General features: G+C 36.6%; 1 protein-coding gene and 1 long non-coding RNA gene across 2 annotated transcripts in view; one reads left to right on the top strand and one right to left on the bottom strand.

The window, feature by feature from the left end:
- LOC147477640 (cysteine-rich receptor-like protein kinase 10) overlaps positions 1–19,866 on the top strand; it is a 29,892-nt gene extending 10,026 nt beyond the window's left edge. Inside the window, exons 6-8 of the mRNA XM_086581794.1 lie at positions 9,531–9,542; positions 9,690–9,840; positions 19,351–19,866. Of these exons, the coding sequence (XP_086437920.1) occupies positions 9,531–9,542; positions 9,690–9,840; positions 19,351–19,431 (244 nt within the window). The 3' untranslated portion in view covers positions 19,432–19,866. The remainder of the gene's footprint in view (positions 1–9,530; positions 9,543–9,689; positions 9,841–19,350) is intronic.
- Positions 5,248–5,542, bottom strand: LOC147477641 (uncharacterized). Its single transcript, XR_015207291.1, has 2 exons — positions 5,488–5,542; positions 5,248–5,375 (listed from the first exon to the last, which is right to left on the bottom strand). It is a non-coding gene; the product is annotated as an uncharacterized LOC147477641 (long non-coding RNA).
- Positions 19,867–24,473: the final 4,607 nt, after the last annotated feature.

Genomic DNA, 24,473 nt, shown 5'->3' with positions numbered 1-24,473 from the left:
AATGTTTGTTACATTTCCGTTCATTTCAAAACCACGGATGGAACCCAAGATGTTGATGTTTTTTATGTACTTAAGAAGGTGAAAGACCAAATTATCCCAAAAGAACACTTTCCTCATCTAATAAGGGGAAATTTAGATAATCGGCTCATTAACGAATAATTAGGATCCCTCCACTAGATGGGAAATTAGGGTCTCTCTCCCAATACATACAAAAAAACCACGGTCAACCCAAGTTGACTTTTTTTTATGTACTTAAGAGGGAGACTCTAATTTCCTAGGTAATACTAGTTAACCTACCCTAGGTTTTATACTCAACTATGAATCTGCTACTAGAGACATTTGTCAACTAAAAGTTTCGCTGGAGACCAAGTACTACATTTCTGCATCGCAATGTTAACTTAAAACTTACAGTAACTATAAAATAAAAAAGATTAAGTTGCAGATAGCTCAATGTACTGTCATGAATTAGGACTGAAAAGAATAATCTTTTAAAATAGTTTATTAATAATCAAAACACAATTTTTTTTTACGAAAATTTCTAATATTCAAAATCAAACAAGAAAGATTTATAAAATTTATTCCTAATTAAAGATACTCATTGATTTATTTATTTTATTTTATTTAAAATTTTTGATTAAATTATAAAATTTATCAAAGTTTGGAGGAACCCCAACATGAAAACAAATAAGCAGTCTCATAATAATTTATGAATCAAATCCGTAATCTTTTCTCCACATTATTATAATTGAAATCAAAGCAAAAAATTTAACGAAATCATTCAATCACGTATTTGAATATACCCATTCGTTCAATTTTATGGAAAACGATTAATTTTTTTAATTTTATCAACATTGAAAAGGCACATTGATTCAATGGAACGTAAGATAAAACCAAACTAATCAAAATTACACAATTTTTTTTATAAAAAATAAAAATATTAAGTGGTGTCTATTCAATTTTCAAGTGGTGCATGCCCATTAGGATCGTTTTGTTTTGTTTTGGGTGTGGGGCAGCCCTAAATAAGTGGTGCATTTATGAAAACCCTAAAATAACAATGTGGCTCGTATACTTACTCTGTTCCAACAATTCTACTTGTATTGCCCTGAGTCTGGTCCACAACGACAAGCCTGGCCATGCCAAAAACAGAAATTTTTGGATTCATATCGGCATCTAACAAAGTATTGCTTAGCCTTTAGATCTCGATGAATAATTCTGTCACGGGAATCCTCATGAAGATATAGAAGGCCTCAAGCAATCGCTCCAATGATTTTACAGCGTCTTTCCCAATCCAAATATGAGCGCTTGATCAGATCTACAAGTGAAGATCTATGTTGTATGGACACGGACGCGGACGCGGACACTGACACGGCGACTCGGCTGTAACTCAAAAAAATAGGGCGCGGACGCAAACTGGACGCGGGAATTAAATATTACTAGCAAGATGCACGTGCAATGCACGCGATGTTAAAAAGAAATTGGCGTGCAATTATTTACTATGTCTGCAATTGTGTTTTGAGGTGCAGATTAGTAACTTTTCTTCTATTGTGGTTCAAATGTACACATTAGGCGTAGTTGGTATACTACAATGTGAATCTAACAATTGGACGAATATACTAATTGAACTGAAAATACGTATATAGATATTGGCAAGAAATGATAACTTGCTCACGTATTGTCTACTGAATCAATATGACGTTTAAAAATAAAACAAAATAAGCAATAATAATATCTTGGAAAAAACAGCAAGAAAAGTGAAGAGATGTAATGACACGATCACAGCGCGCAATAGAAATATAAGATCTCACATGAGGTATAGGTCACGTTGATTGTTATTAAATATAAGAAGAACTGGTGTTTTTGTATATCAAAATGTTTGGGCACCATCGGTCCTTCTTAAAACATGCTGCAGTAGCATCAATTCAAGGTGGCTTCCATACATGAACCACTATTTGGTTACTTTGATGTACAATTGACGTTTGGTGGTGAACGTCTACCAGGAGCATTAATTCCATTTAGTAGCCATGAGTAGCCAAGATTGAAGGCTCACTTACGGAATCCCACTTCTTGACCACATCACACCGAATAGTTTGGAACAAAAGTCAACAAAGTCGCAAAAATCACCCCCAAAAAACAACGTAGAAATTCATTAATCAACAAATAATTGAATCTATATTACGGTATGCTTCCATGTGTTTTCTGCGTATAGTATGTTTAAGGTGCGTTAGAGGCTAACAATGTTGGCTCTAAGCTACTTTTTCAGTTATTGCAAGATATTCTTTCCGAGGTTTTAGAAACATAATGTCCTATGAAATTAAGAGGGGCCACGCCTACTTTTGAATCCCTTTAAGAATTCTTGGCTGCCTTCGAGGTTATATTTCTAACGTAAAGTCAATTGCTTTGTTTATGTTATCCAGTTGTAATGCTATTAAATTGGTAGAAGCGACCATATCCGTTCGGAGAAATGTGTATGTTTGAAAGTTCGGGCGGTAGATGCATTTGTTCCATAGCAGATGTTCTTATTGGTTCTTATTGTTGTTCATTTAAATTAATGCATAAAAAGTTAAAGTTAGATACAACAGGGATGAAACAAACTAAATCAAAAAGAAATGTAACTTACCTGACATTGCTCAGCATCAATGTCACCTGGTCCTAGAAACCCATGAAAAATCGACACGAATCCATCAGCCTAACCGAAAATAAGTAGATGAACGTCATTCATAGCCTCCAAACTATCAAGGGGAAAAAACAGGCCAAACAACGAATCAATGACCCTATGAATAATTTGATTAAACAGCACAGGGAAAAAATTAAAATCAAAAGCGCTAAAACAAATCAGGAAAAAAGAAATTGGTTTGGTGATGCTACAGGGGTTGCTGAATCTGTTGCTCAAGTTATGTAAGGTGCATCTACAATCGCTAATACTCTTCTTTTACTGTTCTTTTGCATCATTTAGTTCTGACATTTAGAGAATCGGAGGTAATCTGACAGCTATATTAATGAAGTTGCAACCTCGACGCCACATAATATGTTGAGCTTGTTACTAACAAAAATAAGTTGTAGGACTCTATCATTTTCCCTTTATCAATGGTGAGAAGCATAGTATGTAGTAGCGGGAGAGCACGAATTGAATGGTTGTGGAACTAAGACCGAATTGTGTTTGACCATGTCGGAGCCAAATATGCAGCTAGCCAATCCATGCAGGACTCAACTTGAACAATAGTCTAGGAATCTACTTACTGAACAATCTAAAAACCAATTGAATTCTCCTACGGCAGATCAGATAGACTCCTAGATGGAGTTCAAAATGAGAAAAAATGACGTTTAATTTATTGCCACTATCCTTACTTGCCAGTTATATTCTTCTTGCAATTGAAATCGTTTATACTCCATGCTTGTAAGTTTCATCTGCCAAAGAGTTCATAGCAGAAGGGGCATGAAGAAATTTCAACACAGATTATCTTTCATAAAATTTATTTTCTATTAAGTGAGAACTGCAACTTGATATTCTCTTATTTATTCGAAAGCATTTCATAATTACTCGATTCCTACACGCTTGACCAAAGCATTTGAGTTGTTTATAGGAAAAAGATGCTATGGCTCTTGCAGTGTCGCAATATTCCTACCCATTTCTTTAGATCAGACTAATTCCACAACCAGCGTAGGATATTTGGTAGCTTTATTGACTCTGTAGTATCTACAACTTCAAATATTTTTTCTAAGGTTTTGTTTATGTACTGCTTTAGGCTTCCAAATATTAAACTTTTCATTAGGTTTTCCCATGTAAATCTGCAACAGTGTAGATTAACCTTATTTATTTTATTTGCAAAAGTTAAACTTACATTTTTGTTTCATTTGGCTCCTAAGACTATGTAGTGTATATTCATGGTTACAGTCATTTTATTGTGTAATCAGAAAGCATTTTCTCCAATTTATTATCCATGCTTGTGAGTGTTTCTTACAAAAAATTCACTTAGCAAGGAGCATGGAGAAAATTTTGGAAATGACATTTCTACTCTGTGCATTTCCGCAATGTCATTACCGTCTAACATTGACACACCAGCAAAGTGTACTGCAATAACTTATGGTATTGTTATCAAATGTATAAGGTCCCCATGACCCATGTATGAAGGCCCTTTGAAGATAAAGAATAATGTTGTACGGTGGTCAGGCAACAAAGCAAGTTATTTTCCTTAATAGGAAGTAGTTTTAATTAGAGCTTTCCTAATCATTAAAATGAAAAGTGTAGTATATGGAACTATATATGCATGCGTGATGAAAGTCTGAAGGTGTAGAAGCTAGTGTATTAACTGTATTTATAGAGGCAGTTTCCCAACTGAACACCGAGTCCATCCACTTCCATTACAAATTAGGAGCACCATATAAAAGGCTATATAAAGTATAAACCCATGTTTTATTATTTTATAAAAGCCAAAATTAAATTACTTGCCACGTCTATTAGCTCACAAGCAGATTAGATTGCCTTAATAAAGTTGAATTTTGTGCATTTGGAACAGTTACTAAGCCTGGGAAAGTGGATACCCATAGAAAGACAATGAGCAAACTATCTTTCTTGCTTCTTAACTCCGTTTTCTTGAGCATATCCATCTCTTTACTTTTATCGCATTGGCGGAAAATTGTTTAACGATTTTAGAGTGGTGCGGTCGCAGCTTGACCCAAACTAATCCAAAAGGGAATCCCTGATTAGCTGCCATCTAATATTTGGTTTAAAGGCCTACTATTTAGCACTCCTTTGTTTTGGCTCGTGTGCCAAAAGGTTGCGCAATTCAGCACTGACCACAATAATGACCGCAAAAGTGCAAAACTAAGCCTACCGAAATTGAGCAACTTGAATATTCATATCTCTAGAACACATAATTGCAACGCTTGTAGGTACACTTTCTTGATTCATGCGAACCAAACAGTATCTAAAAGTGCTATGACAACATTTTATATAATGACTTTTGCAATATCTTTTTAACACGAAAGAACTCCTCTAAATGAATGCTTGGAGAATCAAAGAGTGGAGCAAGCATTTGCATTGATAAATTAGAGTGGCAACCTCAGAATTCAACGTCATGGTTTACAGGTATACTTCAGGGAAAGGGAAAATTCATGTCCCAGTTACTAATAATATCTTGTCAGAAGGAGCATGCACTCATTGAACATTACCCTGCCACATCGATGGAAAAACTTTGTAGGCATCCACGAAATGAAGACGGGATACGTAAATTGTCAAAAAAGATATCAAACAAAAATGAGTAATCTTGTATTATCATCTTCAATTTCAAGCTGCAAAGCCTCATAGATCAAGAAACAAATTTCTCATTGGATAAAAAAAAACCCATCTTCATAGGGCCACATTTTCTTGGATGCACCTACAGATGGTAAAACTTATGAGAGGCAAGAAGAAGCATGATATTGCCAGTAAGAACACATTCGAAATGAATTTAATACACACTCCTTGTTATCTTATTATGAAGAACATACTCATAAATGTGTCTATTGCATCATTTCTATGTTGTATACACCAGCTCCACTGCAAAACGGGTAAAAGTATAGGAAATCAAAGGTTATTTATTTGCTGAAAGCAAATAGATTGCAAAGTAACAAAATTATAATCCAGAAAAACCAATATGAATACATGAAGAGCGTAACAATTTTAAGTAGCTAAGCATCCTAACTCTGTTTTCCCCGGTGGAATGATTTGAGACAATTAATAAGGTCTTTGCGTCAATGACGCAGAATTTGACGCTTAAAGATTTGGCTTGGCTTCTTCAATCGAAGCTTCCCTGCATTTACTGAATAAAAATAAATTTAGAAGACAAAGACAATGGCCGTAATGAAGACCTCCCAAGCAAGATGGATCGAGGTTCGGATGGGAGCTAAAACTGTAGGAGCTAATTCCCCAAAGCAAGATGTAGAACTTACAATTCTAAGATTAGCTCGGCCTCATCTGAAAAAGGTAGCATCCAAAAGCCAAAAAAAAAAAAAAAAAAAAAGCTAAAAAATCACCGGGAAAGGAAAAGGAATCGCAATGTCGGTTTAGAGGACTAAACAGAGCATGGTTTTACTCGTGGTTGAGATGACTGTAAAACTAAAGTAGAAACAAAAAATAGACTGGCAGAAGAGCAGTAACATAGAACGGTGAGTACTGGCAAGTGGAACTTATTAAATGCAAATTAAATTGATATGTTTAAGACCATAAGATGGAAAGGCTATCACAACCAATCAATCGAACTTGGTTATTTATCTATAAATCAATGGAGTTTCCTTGTCCCATGGTAAGTTCTTATTATAGCAAGGGAGACACGGCATTCAGTGGGAAGAAAAGAAAATACGAATTTGGGCCTAAGACTGGACGATCAGGTATCTACTCTCTAGGAGTCTAGGTACATTCTCAATGCAATGAAGACTAAGTGTTAAGAGTCATTGTCTAACACTTGGCCGCATTGGGGCTCAAATACGGGGTAAATGGCTATTCGAATTCCCACACACCCGTTATCATAATGCTTGATTTCATCTTTGAATATGTGAACCCACCAAGTCTCATCAGCTAATACTATGCTGAATTTTATAGTACTGTAATTTGTAAAGTTAATGGAAGTATCTTGCTCCATATTTTTGTGAAGATATGGATGGCCGGACTTTATGAATGGCAGCCATAAATTCATAAAAGCAGTAAATAATAAAAATATAATGTAGTGTGTAATTGTGAATCATGTAACAATTACTTTGGCGTGTATATTGAATCCAAAATTTGTAAAAATCAAACCACTCAAATTAACAAATATACTTCAAACACATAATCTAATTAATCCCTAAAACACCCAACCCATATATAGAACGCGACAAAAATGGAGTATCCCACATAACAATCACGCAAAAAATCTCAACTCTCACATCAAAGTTAACATAAAAAAAATATGGCGGAGAAATAATGGTTACCTTAAGATTCGGAAGCAAGAGCCCTGACAACACCCCTATGACCATGAGGCCCAGTAATCAATTATATAGTATTAGTTATCTTCTCAACCCTTCCCAGTTACAATTGCTTGAACAAAAAATTAAAACACAGAGAACATAGCTAATCTCCCATTCTTAAGCTCCTTTACCTTCAATTCAGTAAAAGCCTCAGGATCATCAGCCAATCCTAGAGGGTCGAAACTGCCACCAGGGTACAATGGGTCGACGGATTTCCTAAAAGATCCCGAACAGCAAAGAAAGAGAACTGATTGTAAACATACGTTCAGGAGTTAATAATAATTTAGGATGCTTTCAGGTCAGGTTGCTCACATATTTTCCTGACTAAAAGATCCTGAACTTTCCGACTCTCAGTTCATGCAGAGAGTCGGAAAGTTCCTGATGTTACCTTGTGAGCAACCTTCCATTGCTCAATCCGAGTTGTCATTATACACGGTGTATCTAAATAGTTTATCATATCATTCTCCCAAATTAAGTAAGCTACAATTGTTGACTCTCTGCATAAAGTCTGTGTTACCTTTTACATATACAAATATTTTGCTGAATGACAAAATCCAAAGAAGATCGATCAAAAGAAAGACAACCAAAATAATGTGAAGATTGGACAAACATTATTTCGTTTATAGGATCACAAGATTCACTACCATACAGACGGTTTCACAATATTTTTGCCTAGCTTTTCTGGTAGTTGAGCTACTACCGTACCATAATTATACATTTCATGAAAAATCAGGGACCCTCACAAAGATATTAGAGAGAAGATCATAATTAAACAGGAAACAAAATCTCTATGCAGTACCTTGGCGATGCCCATTAGATCCATGACCACCAATCATTGAGGAGAAAGCATTTTTAATGATCACCATAGAGTAACAACCTTTGAAGCCACCACTTGATTTGTGACTAACATTGCTGAAGCAAAGAGTTGAAGTTGGTGATCCCAAGGTTGGTTCTTCATAATCTCCCCTATAGTCAAAAGATGACGTCGACAGAGAACTTGGAAGTCTTCTATGCGTCTTAGAATTCATGGAAGTAGAAGGTGATGAAGACATTGATGATGACCATGAACGGGATTTATATATAATAAAATTGTTTTTTTTTTTCTTGATGAAGAATTGGGACTGTTTTGAAGAATTGGATTTTTTTGTTGGTTTTTGGGAGGGATACGTAGAGATTGAGAGGGAGACGAAAAGGGATAGGATTAGTATATTTATGGTAATTTAAGTCTTAATTTATGAGTAATAAATATTGGCGTACAATTCATATACTGCGTGCATTTGGTTTTCAACCTGAATTTACACGAAACTCCTTTGTGAGTGTGTTATAACTTAAGGGTATAAATGGAAATAAAAATCGAAATGACAGAATAGTCCTTTTTAAAGGCATTGAATATTTTATTTTAATATTTAATCAAGGGTATTTAGTGGTAGATAAAAGGTTGGTCTAATTTAAAAGGTCAGGTTAATTATAGTGTACTTTACTAATAGAGATATGTAATTTTATTTTATTTTAATAATTGAACATTACAATTTATAAACTAATTCATATGTATCATAAAATTCATGATTACTCAAAATAAACATCCACAAAATAAAACAAACATATTAATATAGTATTTAATCAAATCACTAGTCATTGTTCTAGCTTATGAAAATTAATCAGAGACATTGAAGAAGATTTATCCTTGTTTGATTAGAAATCTAGAACAAAAGGACAATATCGCTAGTCATTATTCTAGCTTGTGAATATTGTTAGTCATTATTCTAACCTCACCTTTTCTAAGCAACAATGAATATCTTCAACAAACGAGAGGTGAGAATGAGGTCTTAATCCATCAAAATCTCAAAATCTCAAAACAAATATTAATGAGAATGAGGTGAGAATGATACAGGACTTATTCAAAATCTCAAAATCATGCCATTTCTAGTAGAGGCGAGGTGAGAATCAGATAATGAGAATGAGAATTGGGCCGTAGACTCATGGGCTACTGGGCTTTTTTCTTTTCTTTTTTTCTTTATTTGTTTTTAAAATGTTTAGAGGTTGACCCGCGTCTTGACCTTGGTTTGACCGCGTCCCAAACGCGTCTTGACTTACGTCCAATGTCATTGACTGGGATTCTGTTTTGCTGGAGAAGAAAAGCTACTTATTTATGAATACGTTCCAAACAGAAGCCTCGACAAATATATATTTGGTTTGTCTCACTGATCCATTACTATGCTTTATTTGTGTCTCCGGCCTAGGATATACTTGTACTAGAGGATGCCTTCTATAAAGATGATGTAATGTGTTTTGCTAATTATTTTTCTACTCCTTGAACAGTTCCAGATAGAAGGGCTGATTTAGATTGGGAAAGGCGCTACAAGATCATAGGAGGGATTGCTTTCGGGGACTACTTTATCTTCATGAGGATTCTCGACTTCGGGATCATCCATCGGGACCTCAAAGCCGGAAATATTTTATTAGATGAGGAGATGAATGCCAAAATTTCAGATTTCGGGATGGCAAAGCTTTTGGAGTAGATCAAACTTCGAGGGCAATACAAGTAGAATTGTTGGAACATAGTAAGTACAACAAATATGAACTACTTGTGTTATTTTATTTGAAGTGGCATATTACATTTTGGAATCAAATTACACCTTCGATTGACTGCTCTAAAATAGGATGCATTCTTGGTTCCCATCTAAAAAGAAAACTAATTGTCGATGTAGTGGGTATATGGCTCCAGAGTATGCATTGCGTGGACAATTCTCGGTGAAATCAGATGTCTTCAGTTTTGGTGTCTTGGTGTTAGAGATAATAAGTGGTCATAAGAACAATTCTTTCTATGAATCAGAACGCGCCGAAGACCTTTTAAGCTATGTGAGTATGGCCATTGTTGTTATTTATCCTTTTTCTTTATTCTTTTTTGTTTGGAGATTTCACTAGAAAGTCACATCTCAATCTAGTTACTTTCTATCCCAAATGACTTCAACTTGGAGATCACAGTAAGGAAGTCACCCACCCAAGACTTTAACAGTTATCACAAACTCAACAAAACAAAACCACTAATTTATCATTACAATCATAGAAAACAATAAATATGGAAGTAAATGCAAAGAGACACAAAGATTTTAGGTGGTTTGGTAAATGTTACCTACGTCCACACAAGAGCCGAGTTTTCTTTATAGTAAAGTTTGGAGAGTTTACAAGAGGTATCTAGAATCAAGAACAAGAGGCATCACTCAAACCCTAGCTCAATAGAGCTCCCACAATTTCCATGAAATGAATCACTCAAAGTTATCTCAAAACCCTATTCTATTTCTTTTATATAGGTACACATAGAAAAAGGGAGAAAAATGGGCTTTGGGCCGAAATATCAAAAAATCAGTGAAAATTTCGGAAGGCATGAGCGCGGTGCGCCCTAGATAAGGCGTGGTCGAGCGCAGGTCGTGCCCCCTTCGTTACCAACTTCCAATAACTTTCGCAAGCATGAGCGCGGGGCGCGCCTTCTACAAGGCCAACTCGAGCGCAGGTCACACCCCCTTCTCCAAACAGAAAAATCATGAATGCGGCATCAGACACCGGAGCAAAGCTCGACGGTTCCACAAACCCAACAATCTCCCACTTGGAACATTCGAGATTCTACATGCACATCACATCTCAATTGTAACAACTCAATCCAAATCCAATTTACTAATGAAACACTCGGCTCATCCATCATGGTCTTCAAGCTAGAAGACCCACGGAAGTTGAACACAACTTCAACTTCTCAGTAGGCACGGTCTTGGTCAACATATCCGCCGGATTTTCACTCACTTGGCTCTTCTCAAGTGCCAAAACCTCATCCTCCAACAGAGATTGGATAAAATGATACCGGAGACCAATATGCTTGGTCCTAGAATGAAAGGCGGAATTCTTAGCAAGATGTATAGCACTCTGACTGTCACTGTGTAACATACTCTTCTCTTGCTTCATCCCAAGCTCTTCCATCAATCCCTGTAACCAAATCATCTCTTTGCTTGCCTCTATAACGACCACATAATCTGCTTCTGTGGTAGACAAAGCAACAATCTTCTATAACTGAGAAATCCAACTCACTGCAGTAGCACCTACTGTAAAGATATAACCAGTAGTGCTTCTTCTATGATCTACCTCACCTGCAAAGTTGGCATCCACATACCCTTGCAAGTTCACAACACCCCTTCCATAACATAGGCATTTCTCAGTAGTACCTCTTAGATATCTCAATATCCACTTCACGGCTTCCCAATGTTACTTGCCAGGATTAGACATAAATCGACTAACAACTCCCACTACTTGGGCTATATCCGGACGCGTGCAAACCATGACATACATAAGACTTCCAATGGTAGAGGCGTATGGTACCTTAGCCATGAAGTTTCTTTCCTCAACAGTCTTGGGAGAGTGTTCCTTGGACAACTTGAAGTGGACTGCCAAAGGTGTGCAAACTGGTTTCGCTCTACCCATGTTGAACCTCTTCAATACCTTTTCAATATACTCAGCCTGAGACAACTCCAGAATACCTTTGTCACACCCCAAATTTCTAGACAACATTTAAAACAATGATATTCAATCATCTGGAAACCCGGGGTGAAACAGAACCCAATACCATGTTATCAAACACGATATAAAAAACTAAAATCAAAAGAAAACTAAAAGGAACAACTCTTCATCACATTATTAAACTACAAAGAAACTAACCAACTCTATTACATCTGTCTCAACACAAAATCGTACACTTCAGAAAAACTTTAACCAGAAGACTCCATGAGCAACTCCAAATCATGTGTCCTCATCCACTGCACTCCACCATATCATCTATGTTTCCAAGAACACACCCACGTTGCAAAACAAAGCAAACATGGGTTAGCAAATTGAATTTGCTGGTATGAGTAAGACTAAAAATATAAAATAATATAGCAATATGTTCAATCTTTCAAATCAAGCAAATTGAATTTGCTGGTATGAGTAAGACTAAAAATATAAAATAATATAGCAGTATGTTCAATATTTTAAATCAAGAAATATACTACCAATCATTTCAACTTGGAAGACAATTTAGTTCCGTATTCTCAAAATGGCATACAGTTTTTTCCCAAGTAAGATTTCAACCCCCAATATACATTTCCAAGAAATCTCAGATAACAGTATTCATCATGCTCAATTTCCAAAATAACTTACAATATAATTTCCACTTACATTCAACTTATTACATACACATATGATAACTTATTTAAATATGAGTTTGATACACTTTACCTTTAAGCCAGCACGTTATCTTAGGGTAGGACAACGTCTCTGCATAAAAAGTTAATAAGTCCTACCCTCCTGCAAAACAAAGTTAGATTTCCCAAACATAATCATTTATAGTATACATCTATTTTACTCTCACTGCAACCATCATGGGTATATATAATCTGACATAATATATCGCAAATATTAACTAACATTCATATCACACCACCATATCGATCATATCACGCTAACCATATTCACATTCTTTCGTAAGAAATTATATGAATCATATCATAATATATCACCACTAGGGAATACATTCATCCCTCGTGAGTATCAACTCACACAAACCACGTATACATTTCCTTGTAAGAAATCATGTACATCATAATACATAAATATTCATATGTAATAACTCAGTCACATGTAAAATCAATGTTTTACTTTAATATCACTCGTCTACTTATGAGAACGAGGAAAAAGTCACAACCAGAGAGTACATTCATCCCTCGTGAGTATCAACTCACACAAACCGCATAAACATTTCTCATAAGAAATCATATATATCATATGCAATAGCTCCATCACACGTAAAATCAATATTTTACTTTGCTTATTAATTATCTCGTTGACTCATTTATTAAAAGACACAGCCCAACTTTTAGTTCCTACTCCACAATTTGCACTACACACATTTGCCAAATCACACATATCCGTGTGCCTCACTCACACCGAGTACCATTACAAGACATATGTCCCAAGCGGGGATATCACCTCCAGGAAACATATTTTTATCTTGTAAACTCGTAACTTGTGAGTCACAGCCATCTCTGGGCTTTCCATACACATAATCACAAAGCCTCCTTTGGGCATAACAAAATATCAGGTCATTCATGGCACATTCAATGAATACCTCGAGTCATTCCCGCCACATTCAAGGAATACCCATCATAATACTAACAGGTCATTCATGGCACATTCAATGAATACCTTAGGTCATTCCCGCCACATTTAAGGAATACCTATCATAACACTAACAGGTCATTCATGACACATTCAATAAATACCTTGGGTCATTCCGGCCACATTCAAGGAATACCCACCTACATTCCTGTACATTCAAGGAATACAACCAACCCGCAAGGCTAATGCATTAGTTCCTCTCTAAGGCGGCTTTTCACATGACATCATTAGTCATAAACATTTCATTTCTTTTCTTTTCATCAAAGAGGCATGGAGAGATCTAAAGATGTGGGCGACACATTAAATTTTCACCGGACACTTTTACACCTGATTTTAACACTCAAGAGTTCTCATTTATTATAATATTTTTATTACAAAACAAACATCGTCTCAAACAATAATTCATTACTAAAGATTCCAAACACAATAACTAATCAACTCACCTCATTATCAATTATATAAATCATAGATATCAAAAAGTTTAATCAGGAATAACGCATTAGTTAAATGTCTCGTGAATATATTTTAGACAACCGCAATCACGTACACAATTAAGTACTAACATTGTACATATATAGTTATCACAATAACTAATATATAATATAATGGTTGTACTTTTGCTCAAAGATGCCTACGTATCCAAATCTTTCAAGATTGGAATCAAGCCTTCGTAGTTCTTATCAGCCACATAGTCAATGCTATAGTTTTTCCTACATTCATCCAAATGACATGTAACTTAAATATTTAGAAACTAGGGTATGTAGACATACTTTTCATGTAGAACTCGAAGTCCCAACCTCAGCCCATCTAGAAGAAAACTTAAGTTGAAAACGGTAAAAATCCTAATTTTTTAGCAAACTAGATTTCTGACGGACTATCTTCCGAATGAGACAACGCTTTCCACAGGTGTCCAAATACATCAAGGTTTTTTGCGTTGAAAAGCTAACACACAGAACTTACTTTCTTATGTTTTAGAAAAATACTCAATCTCATTCTAAATGTTCGATAACTAAGCTCGAACACAATGCGCAGAAACTAATTTCTGACGCACTATTTTCTGCCAGTCAAACTTCCAAACACCATAATTAATTCCAGCAAATCCCCAACAAGAAACCTCTCTTTTCTTCTTTGAGTAAAACTCTCTCTCTCTCCACTGTTTAAAACTCTCCATGTAAACTCCTGTGTAAACACCCTTTTTTTCAAAAACCACTTAAAAATAGGGAATAGGGTTTATCCTCTTTACCTTATCTCTTTCTAATCTTTATCATTTTTATTTTTTATCTATTATTATTATTATTTAACTTTATATATATTTAATTAAAAAGGAGAATAAAAAATAGGGGTGTTATAATATACACACCTTAAAAGAATCTCGTCCCGAGATTCTAGGAAAGAAAGTAAATCAACCAAGCAAACACTATGCCAAACAATAAATCTTCATAGACTCTAAAGTTAACAGATTGTATCACAACGACTAAACTTTATGTGATAATCGAAAACATGTCAGCAAGATTAATTACACTTCATTTACAGCTTGCACCAAAAGGTCATGATAAACAAATATCAGAAAATAGATATAAGTGTATACCCAAGTATACACACCTTAAAAGGAATACACATATACAATAATGTATAATTTTACATGTGGACATACGTAAATTAAAACCACATACTGAGAAACACCACTTTATACGAAAATACGGAAGACCAAAATCCAAAACGGAAACAAACAAACTTGAAAACAACAAGAAAACTTAACACCACAAAAAAAAAAACACTCCTACTATCCATTACCACAATCCGAGGATCACCTAGACCTTCTCACTCTAGGCTCACCTAAGCTCTGATACCAAACTTCTCTCTCCACTATTTAAAACTCTCCGTGTAAACTCCTGTGTAAACACCCTTTTTTTTTTCAAAAACCCCTTAAAAATAGGGAATGGGGTTTATCCTCTTTACCTTATCTCTTTCTAATTTTTATCATTTTTATTTTTATCTATTATTATTTTTATCTATTATTATTATTATTATTATTATTATTTAACTTTATATATATATAATTAAAAAGGAGAATAAAAAATAGGGGTTTTATAGCCTTCCTGCCTATCTCTTATGATCCTCATCCCTAGAATCTATTTCGCTGCACCCAAGTCCTTCATAGAGAACTCACTTGCCAACTTCTCTTTCAATCTCCCAATTTATGACATATCAGAACTCACTACTAACATATCATTAACATATAGCAACAAGATGATGTAGCTGGAGTCGAACCTCTTGAAGTAGCAACAATGGTCAGTGTTGCACTTATAGTAGCCATTTCCTTGCATGAAGTTATCGAACTTTCTGTACCATTGCTTAGGGGCTTGTTTCAAACCATACAAGCTCTTTCTGAGCCTGCATACCATATTCTCCTTACCCTTCTTGATGAAACCCTCCGGTTGCTGCATGTAAATTTCCTCAACTAGGTCACCATGGAGGAAGACAGTTTTAACATCCAACTACTCAAGATACAAATCTTCCGTTGCAGCAATACTCAACACTGACCGAATGGTATTCAGTTTCACCACTAGGGAGAATATCTCTGTGAAGTCAACACCTACTTTTTGCTGAAAGCCCTTGACTACTAGCCTCGCTTTGTATCTCTTGGAACCATCATGTTCCTCTTTGACTCTAAACACACATTTGTTCTGTAGAGCCTTCTTGCCTATGGGTAGTTTGGCTAACTCCCAAGTGCCATTAGAGATGAGGGACTTCATCTCATCTTACATAGCAAGCTCCCACTTGCTTGCATCACTCGCCTCCAATGCTTCATCATAGCATTGAGGCTCACCACCATCAGTAAGTAGCAAGTAATTCACATAGGTGGAGGGTGGATATCTCGTACTCGGTACATATGGCCTGAATATCTTCCTTGGGGCATGAGGTGGAGATGGACTCGGTGGTGTAGTATCCTCATTATCATCGGAGTCACTACTACTGTCATCCTCTGACTGTGGGCTTCCATTATACCATGACTTACATCAAAGTCTTCCAACTCAACATACTCTGTGCCACTCTCTGTAACCGATTCCTTGGTTTGTGCTTTATCTCTGTCTTTGTACATCACCTTCTCATTAAACACAACATCTCTATTACGAATGATTTTTTGATTTTGATCATCCCAAAAGCGATACCCAAAATCATCACCGCCATAGCCGATGAAGGTATACTTTAGTGACTTAGCATCAAGTTTGCTTCTAGCTTGGTCACTAATGTGGACATAGGACACACAACCAAACACCTTTAAATGGGAAAGGTTCACATCCTTCCCGCTCCACACTTCCTTTTAGAATCTTAAAATCCAAAGGTATTGACGGTCCTCTATTGATCAAGTAAGCTGCTGTGCTAACACTTTCTGCCCAGAACTGCTTGGGCAAGCCTGCTAGTGTACGCATACACCTAGCTCTCTCTGTCAATGTTCTATTCATCCACTCTGCAACCCCATTCTGCTGAGGTGTCCCTGGCAAAGTTTTTTCCATCTTGATGCCATTGTCAACATAGTACTTCTTAAAACCTGAATCCTCATACTCTCCACCGTTGTCGGATCTTAGCTTCTTTACTTTCAAGCTTGTCTCATTCTCAACCATGGCTTTTCAAGTCTTGAACACTTCAAATACTTCTGACTTGTGTCTCAAGAAGTAGACCCACACCTTCCTAGTATGGTCATCAATGAAAGTCACAAAATATGACTTTCCTCCAAGTGAAGAGACATTAGCTTGCCCCCAGACATCTGTATGAATCAACTCAAGCCTGCTAGCTTTCAGAGTCTGACCCATTCTCTGAAAACTCACCCGCTTCTGCTTTCCAAATACACAGCTCTCACAGAAGTCAATTTCAGTCGACTGTAACTTTGGGAGTTTACCAGAAGAGTGAAGGATTTACATTCATTTCTCACTCATGTGATCAAGTCTGCGGTGCCAAACATTCAGATCCTATTTGCCATGTGACACGGCAATCGACTCACAACCATGTGCAGTCATGTAGAGAGTACCATCTTTCTTACCATTTGCAACAACCATTGAACCCTTTGAGACCTTCCAAGTGTTACCGGTGAAGACTGTAACAAATCCTTCACTTGCCAATTGCCCCCACAGAAATCAAATTCTTCCTCAAATCTGGAACGTGTCTGATGTCCCTCAATAACCATGACGAGCCATTCATCTTGACATGCACGTCACCCTTGCTGACAATGTCACAAGGTTGGTCATCGCCGAGAAAGACCGTTCCAAGGTCACCTTCGGCGTAGTTCTCAAAGAACTCTCGATGTGAGGTAGCATGGAAAGATGCGCCGGAATCAAGTACCCAAGACTCCTTCTTATACTTCATCGAACATATAAAAGCATCATCTACTATCTCACCAACATTAGCTTCTTGATTCTTTTTCTTGTTCTTATTAATGTTGTTGTTGTTTCTTGGTGCCGGGCAATTGTTACTATAGTGGCCAGACTTACCACAATTGTAACATACAATTTCACTTTGTGTTCAACGCTTTGCAATCGGGGGGCTTGAGATTTCGATCTCCCATCCACTTTTTCTTACCACGACTCCTGTATGAATTTCTTCCTCTACTCTCAGTGCTCAATGCCGACCCCAAAGATGAAGGACAATCCTATTTCCGGATTTCCTCGGTTAGTACCATAATAACAACGTGCTCAAACTTCAACTTGGTCATTCCCGCAAAGCCACTAATAGCCACCATAGCCGCCTTCCAACTTGGAGGCAATTGTCCAAGTATCGCCAAGGCTAGCACCTCACTAAATATAATCTCAACCGACTCCAATTGGTCCTTAGTTTGGTTGAATTCATTTAGGTGATCCTTGAAGGAGGTCCCCTCTGACATTTTTATATTAAACAGCTTGGTGATCAAATAAACTTTGTTCGCGGCCGAGGGTTGTTCATACATGGTAGTAAGTGCCTCCAAGAGAGACTTCGTCGTCTTCTCGGTTTTAATATTGAAGGCTACCGACTTCGAGAGACTCAATCGGATTGTGGCCAATGCCTTTCTATCTTGCAAATCCCATATGCCTTGCGTAATCTCATCGGGCTTCTCACTTATCAAAGTTTCCATCAAATCCTTTTGATAGAGTACATCCTCCATTTGCATATTCCAATAGCCGAAGTTTGTACCATCAAACTTCTCTATTTTGTAGCTTTCTTTGTTGGTCGTCATGACTTTTACTGAACCAAAACAACGGTGGAGAACTTCTCAGAGAAATTTCTACAAACACCTAGCTCTCAGTGCTAAAGGTGTAGCCTTTCCTCACATACCTTGTATCTATGATTTGAGAACCAAGCTCCAATACCACTTGTTGGGAGATTTCACTAGAAAGTTATACCTCAATCTAGTTACTTTCTATCCCAAATGATTTCAACTTGGAGATCACACCAAAAAAGTCATCTACCGAAGACGTTGGTAGTTATCACAACAAACTCAACAAAGCAAAAACACTAATTTATCATCACAATCATAGCAAACAATAAATATGGAAGTAAATGCAAAGAGACACAAAGATTTAAGGTGGTTCGGTAAATGTTATCTACGTCCACACAAGAGCCGAATTTCTTTTATAGTAAAGATTGGAGAGTTTACAAGAGGTATCTAGAATCAAGAACAAGAGGCCTCACTCAAACCCTAGCTCTATAGAGCTCCCACAATTCCCATGAAATGAATCTCTCAAAGTTGTCTCAAAACCCTATTCTATTTTCTTTGTATAGGTACACATAGAAAAAGGGAGAAAAATGGGCTTTGGGCTGAAATATCAAAAAATAAGTGAAAATTTCGGAAGGCATGAGCGCGGGGTGCGCCCTGGATAAGGCGTGGTCGAGCGCAGGTCGCACCCCTTTCGTTACCAACTTCTAGTAACTTTCGCAAGCATGAGCACGGGGCACCTTCTACAAGGCCAACTCGAGCGCAGGTCGCGCCCCCTTCTCCAAACAGAAAAATCGTGAACGCGACATCGGACACTGGAGCAAAGCTCGACGATTCCACAAACCCAACACTTTTATGCTACAATCGTCACTATAAGAACAACAAATAGAGTTAAGAATACCAAACTTAAATACATACATTCTTGGACACAGTCCAAGATACCACTACTTTTACTGAAATAAACCTATGATGGATTGCTGCAGGCATGGAGACAGTGGGAGGAAGGGACGACGTACTTTAGATTTGGTAGAACCGACACTGCGAGAATGCTATTCAAGAAATGAAGTAATGAGATGTATACAAACTGGCTTGTTATGCGTTCAAGATGAAGTAGCAAGGAGACCAACAATGGCATCGGTTGTTTCAATGCTAAACAGCTACTCTGTCACCCTTCCATTACCTACTGCACCTGCCTTTTTTGTAAGTCAACCAATTCTGCCGGAGCGATCTATTAGTAGTTCCATACCAGAGTCCATTAATGAAGCATCAATTACCGAGTTACAACCTCGTTAATACTCGTGCATGGATGAAGAGTACTATGAATTATAATGTGTTGGCTTTTTGTTAAGGTTGCCTTTCATGACGTAGTAATGGAATTAATCATAATTGTCTGCAGAAGACCTAATTATTTGTTAGGCTTTTGGGATTCTGTTTGGCTGCGAAAGACCTAATTATTTAGACAGATGTATTTAGACATCTACCACAATCAATTTTACTTAGAGTGCACTGAGCAAGTCCAAATGTTTTCTTAGAGCTTGTGAAATAATTTTCACCAACCACAGACAAACTAGATGAATTAGACACAGCTCATGCCATTATGCCTTCCATCAACATGTTCAGTCTCGGAGTGAACTGATCCACGCCACTACTCTTTTCTATTAACCAAAGCTACAGTCAGATCATGCTGCATATATTAGATATAAGAGGCTTGTCGGAGTAGTGCAGCCAACGCTCTTCGGAAAAAATAACTGATTCATTCTGGAACGGGCACCGAATTGTGACCTCTTCAGTTGCAGTTTTGGCACACTTCTTGCTGTCTTCAGAGTTAGAATTAGCTCTGCATTGGAAAAGCCCATAAATTCCATATGAATTACTTCTCACGTTGTTCATAAAAAAAGCTTGTATTATTTGGACTAGTAGTGCTATTATTGGATATAGAAGAAAGTAAAAGGCTGATATTAGCTTCATGTGCTGTTAGTTGTGTAATTTCCTTCTAAACGTAACTTAGTAACATAGGTTTGGCCAGTGCGGAGGAAAAAAAGTCACAACAAGTCAACAAAGTCAAGGCCAAGAAATTTATGATGACGGTGATACTTCTCTTGGTAGGGTCAAGAAAGACTTGGTGAAATAGTGACCAGAGTCAAGATAACTGTTTCTTCTAATCATTATGGGGAGTCCGAGGATATAGATGAAAGCAGGATGCTGAGATCAGCTTGAAATGTGCTGTTTGTTGTGTAATTTCCTCCTAAACAAAATACATAAACAAAGGTTTGGGCAGTGCTGTGTACTACCAGTGTAGAAGAAAAAGCAAAGAATAACAAACCAAAGAAACCCATTGAGAATTATGGTTTGCAGAGATGTATCAGTGATAATGGTTTGTTGGGGGTTATCAGTACAACTTGCATGAGCCATTATGTGGATGTGGATGGTTAGGAAGAAAAGTCACAACAAAGTCAAGACCTGGAAATTTCTTATCAGTGATACTTATCTTGGTAGGGTTCAGGCGAAAATGGAAGTATGCTTGCTATTTTCATGAAGGATGGACATCTTAAAACCAAAGTACTGGACCTTCAAAGCTTGCTTTTTCTCGTAATGGTCTTGTTAACAGGAATAATGTTTGGGGGATTTTTCAGAATTGGTGGTGGAATGTTAATAACTCTGTTTCTTCAGATAGGGTTACCACCTGAGGTATACAGCACAGCCAGTTCTACGCAAGTTTACCCACTAAACTGAAATCCCAATATACCCATATCCTACGCGTCATGATAAACGTCTCTTGATTCCATCGTCACTTCTTGACAATGCACGTAACAGCATCTACATGTTCTTGTTGTATGCGAATAAAGAAAACAATGAAGAGACAAGGACAGAAGTAACAAGTAATAAACCAAGGCGTGGATTAGGCTGTCCTTAAGGAAAGATTTCGCCCCTTCCAGTGGTGCAGAAAGGCAGCAGTGACATCTTCCTCACAAGATTCAATGGTTAACAGCAGTCTGACTTTGCACTATAACAAACTACTCTCTAGAACGGCAGTATAACTCTCTCTGGCGGCTATAGTAAGAAGAGAAGAAGAAGAAGGTTGGAACGAGATCTGTTTCTCTGGTGCGAGTTGTTGTCTCTGGGATTCACGAGTTCTGTTGAAGTGAGTTCTCTATGGACGCACAGTCCTCTTTTATAGAGACTAGGTTGGTCACAGATATGAGAAGGACTCATACTATAACTCTAAGTCGGTTTCCAAAAAGAGATAAGGAAGAGAAACCAACTTGAAGTAGAACACCCACCGAAACTTGCTGCTGAAGCAAAAGCAAAACAAGTTTAGGCAATTGGTACAGCCACTACCCACTAGGCACTAAGCCCAAGCCGAAGCCGAACCGACCGACCGACGCCGCATAGCGACTTCGGCAGTGCGGTGCGGTGCGGAGAATGTGTGTGGCCTTAGGTGAGTCCTCCCTCCTGACACAAAAGCATTTGTACCCTAAGGGCACGCCCTTATGGAAGATGAATGTCTCTTATACTTCACTTGCTAGTGGTGGATAACCAATATGGGACTATCTTCATTACAGTAAAGTGGAGATAACACTTTTTGTTCATCTCCTCCACTTTGCACACACACTAGTATTTAGAAATACACAAGAGATTCCAACAGTTTTGTCATGGTTTTCCTCTCTGCTTCAATGTCAGCTGCCCCAATATCTATTGTTAGGTATGACAATATATGCCAATATTTTTGCAGTAGGTTGCTTCGTGGCTTCGTTTCTTGGGTTAATGATAGTGCAGATGTAAGATATGATATAATAGTCCAAAGACCACTATATCATATCCTCCATAAAGTGGTCAACAAGTCAAAACCTTATAGAGTTTCGGTTTCTAAATTGATGTGGATTACTCCTTAAGTAAATATCCTATTACTCATGCCTTAATTGTATTGGCTAATTAAGAGAAGAAGGTTAAATAACTTACTCCACCAATTATGGGAAGGTGGAAGACTAAAGGACTTTGAAACAACCGTCCTCTCTCCATCCTTTATATAGGAGTGGAGAAACCCCATATTTCTCTACTACAACAATCAACACATTAAAGCTTATAAAGGTTTGGAAGAGAAACGGTGATTTGCTTTTCATTATCGGATTCTACACATTATTTTTGCTATGGATCAAGGTACAAGCTTTTATTGATTCATTATTTACATTCTTCATATTATGTGAAATAATATGTGATTCATGATCCTCTCTATTAAATTTATGCTTACATTTGGTATCGGAGCGCAAGGTTTTGAATTACTTTTATTTTCCGTTAAAGCATATGATTATAATTGTATAATGAAGTCATAGAGCTATAGCATGATAGTCGTAGCATGATTGGGTGACCAAGTTTTGTCGATTCTATACCGGCGAAAGAATTTGATATACTGATTCATGGTTGTTACGCATGTGTGGGAATCTAATATCATCGTATCATGTGTAATGGGCTTCGGTTAGAAACTTAATTAGTTTGGATGTTTTCTTTTAATTAAGGTTAGATTTTTGAAAGCTTCTTCTGAGCATGTACTAGAAAGGCTTTCACATTATGATATTCTATTATTCTTCTCCGGATTCTGACTAGTTACCGATGGATAGTGCGGATATTATGCCATTTTATTTGTCAAGATCCATCAGAGTTACAAGATTAATTTTGGTGGCTTTTAATGTATACTGGTATGAAGGGTTTCTTAAACCCATGAACTTTCAATCGGAATCTGGTGTTTCTTTAATGAATGGTTTTGTCTGGATGTCGAAATTTATTGTTAATAGTTATGGGTCCTACATAGTGGTTTTGAAGTTATAATCACCGTCTTTTTTGGGTGTTTAAATCACCCCCCATACCCTCTTTTATGGTACTGTTTTGTTTTGGGTTTCATTGAGGAAGATGATGAGTCAAGTCAACTAAATTACTATGTTGTTCCAACTTCCCATTTATATTTTGGAATCTAATGCAATTGTTCTGATTTACCCTTATGTTGTTATGATTATTAAAATCTGTTTTGTATTGTTCTGTTTTTTATGATCAAATCAGAACAGATCCGAACCAATGAACCAGATCGAACCCAAAACCGGTTTACAGACCCATATAACTTGTTTTTGGCCATATATAATTCGTTTTAAGTCTGTTTTTAACGCATAAATAGCCATTACGTAGGCTTTTACGAATCCCACATTATAGAAAGGCTTAAAACATTATTTGAATTTGTTTGGGAACAACCTCAGGTATATGAATGCATGCTCTATTTAACGAAGAATACATGATCATTTTCCGCTGCATATCACGTTTTAATTATATGAGCATATTATGATATTAATGTTGTTACTCATTCTAATATTATTGATGTCAATTAAGAACATGGTATACACAATTTACCGTTTTGGTAGCCACCGCCTAAAACCTTAAGAAATTATGAATGTCATATTACTATTGATGACAAACTTAAATTCATTTTAGATATTTGAAGTCATATTTGTTTTTGATAACATTGTCGGATATATCTATATGTTTTTTTTTTTTTTTTTTTTTTTTAGGTTTGTCAAGTTGGGTTTATTGACTTAATTAATGAGCTAAGCTTGCATGCATTACTTGTTCTTTGTGTTCAATAGCATGCATATGATAGGATGATTATTTCTATTATGTTACCAAGAACGTTGTCTATTAATTCCTACTTTAATGATGGTTGCATAGTGAAAATAATTTGAACCCATTATTAATTCGTACATTATGATAGTACGCTTGTTTGTTATTCCGCTGCAAATTTATATTTCACTATGATTATGAATTTTTTTTATCAATGTCATTCCATGATTTGGTACTCACAAATTAACTTTGGAGCTGCCAAAGTGGCTCAATATTATGATATTGTGAATACCTTATTATTATTGTTATTGACATTAAATTGTTGTTATTTATGGTAACAAATGGCGATCTATTAAGATCATCATGGTGATTGTTGTCATTTCACGAGTTGATATTTGCGAATATTATCGTTTGGTAGTCACCAAAGTGAACATAACATCAAGAAGTTGTAAGTATCATTCGTATTATCGTTAATGACATTTTATATTGCAATTTTCTAATCATG

This window comes from Coptis chinensis, chromosome 9, assembly GCF_015680905.1.
Source record: "Coptis chinensis isolate HL-2020 chromosome 9, ASM1568090v1, whole genome shotgun sequence".
Classification (NCBI taxonomy): Eukaryota; Viridiplantae; Streptophyta; class Magnoliopsida; order Ranunculales; family Ranunculaceae; genus Coptis; species Coptis chinensis.
Note: the sequence above shows the minus strand (reverse complement) of the source record. Positions and strands in the feature narration are given on the sequence as shown.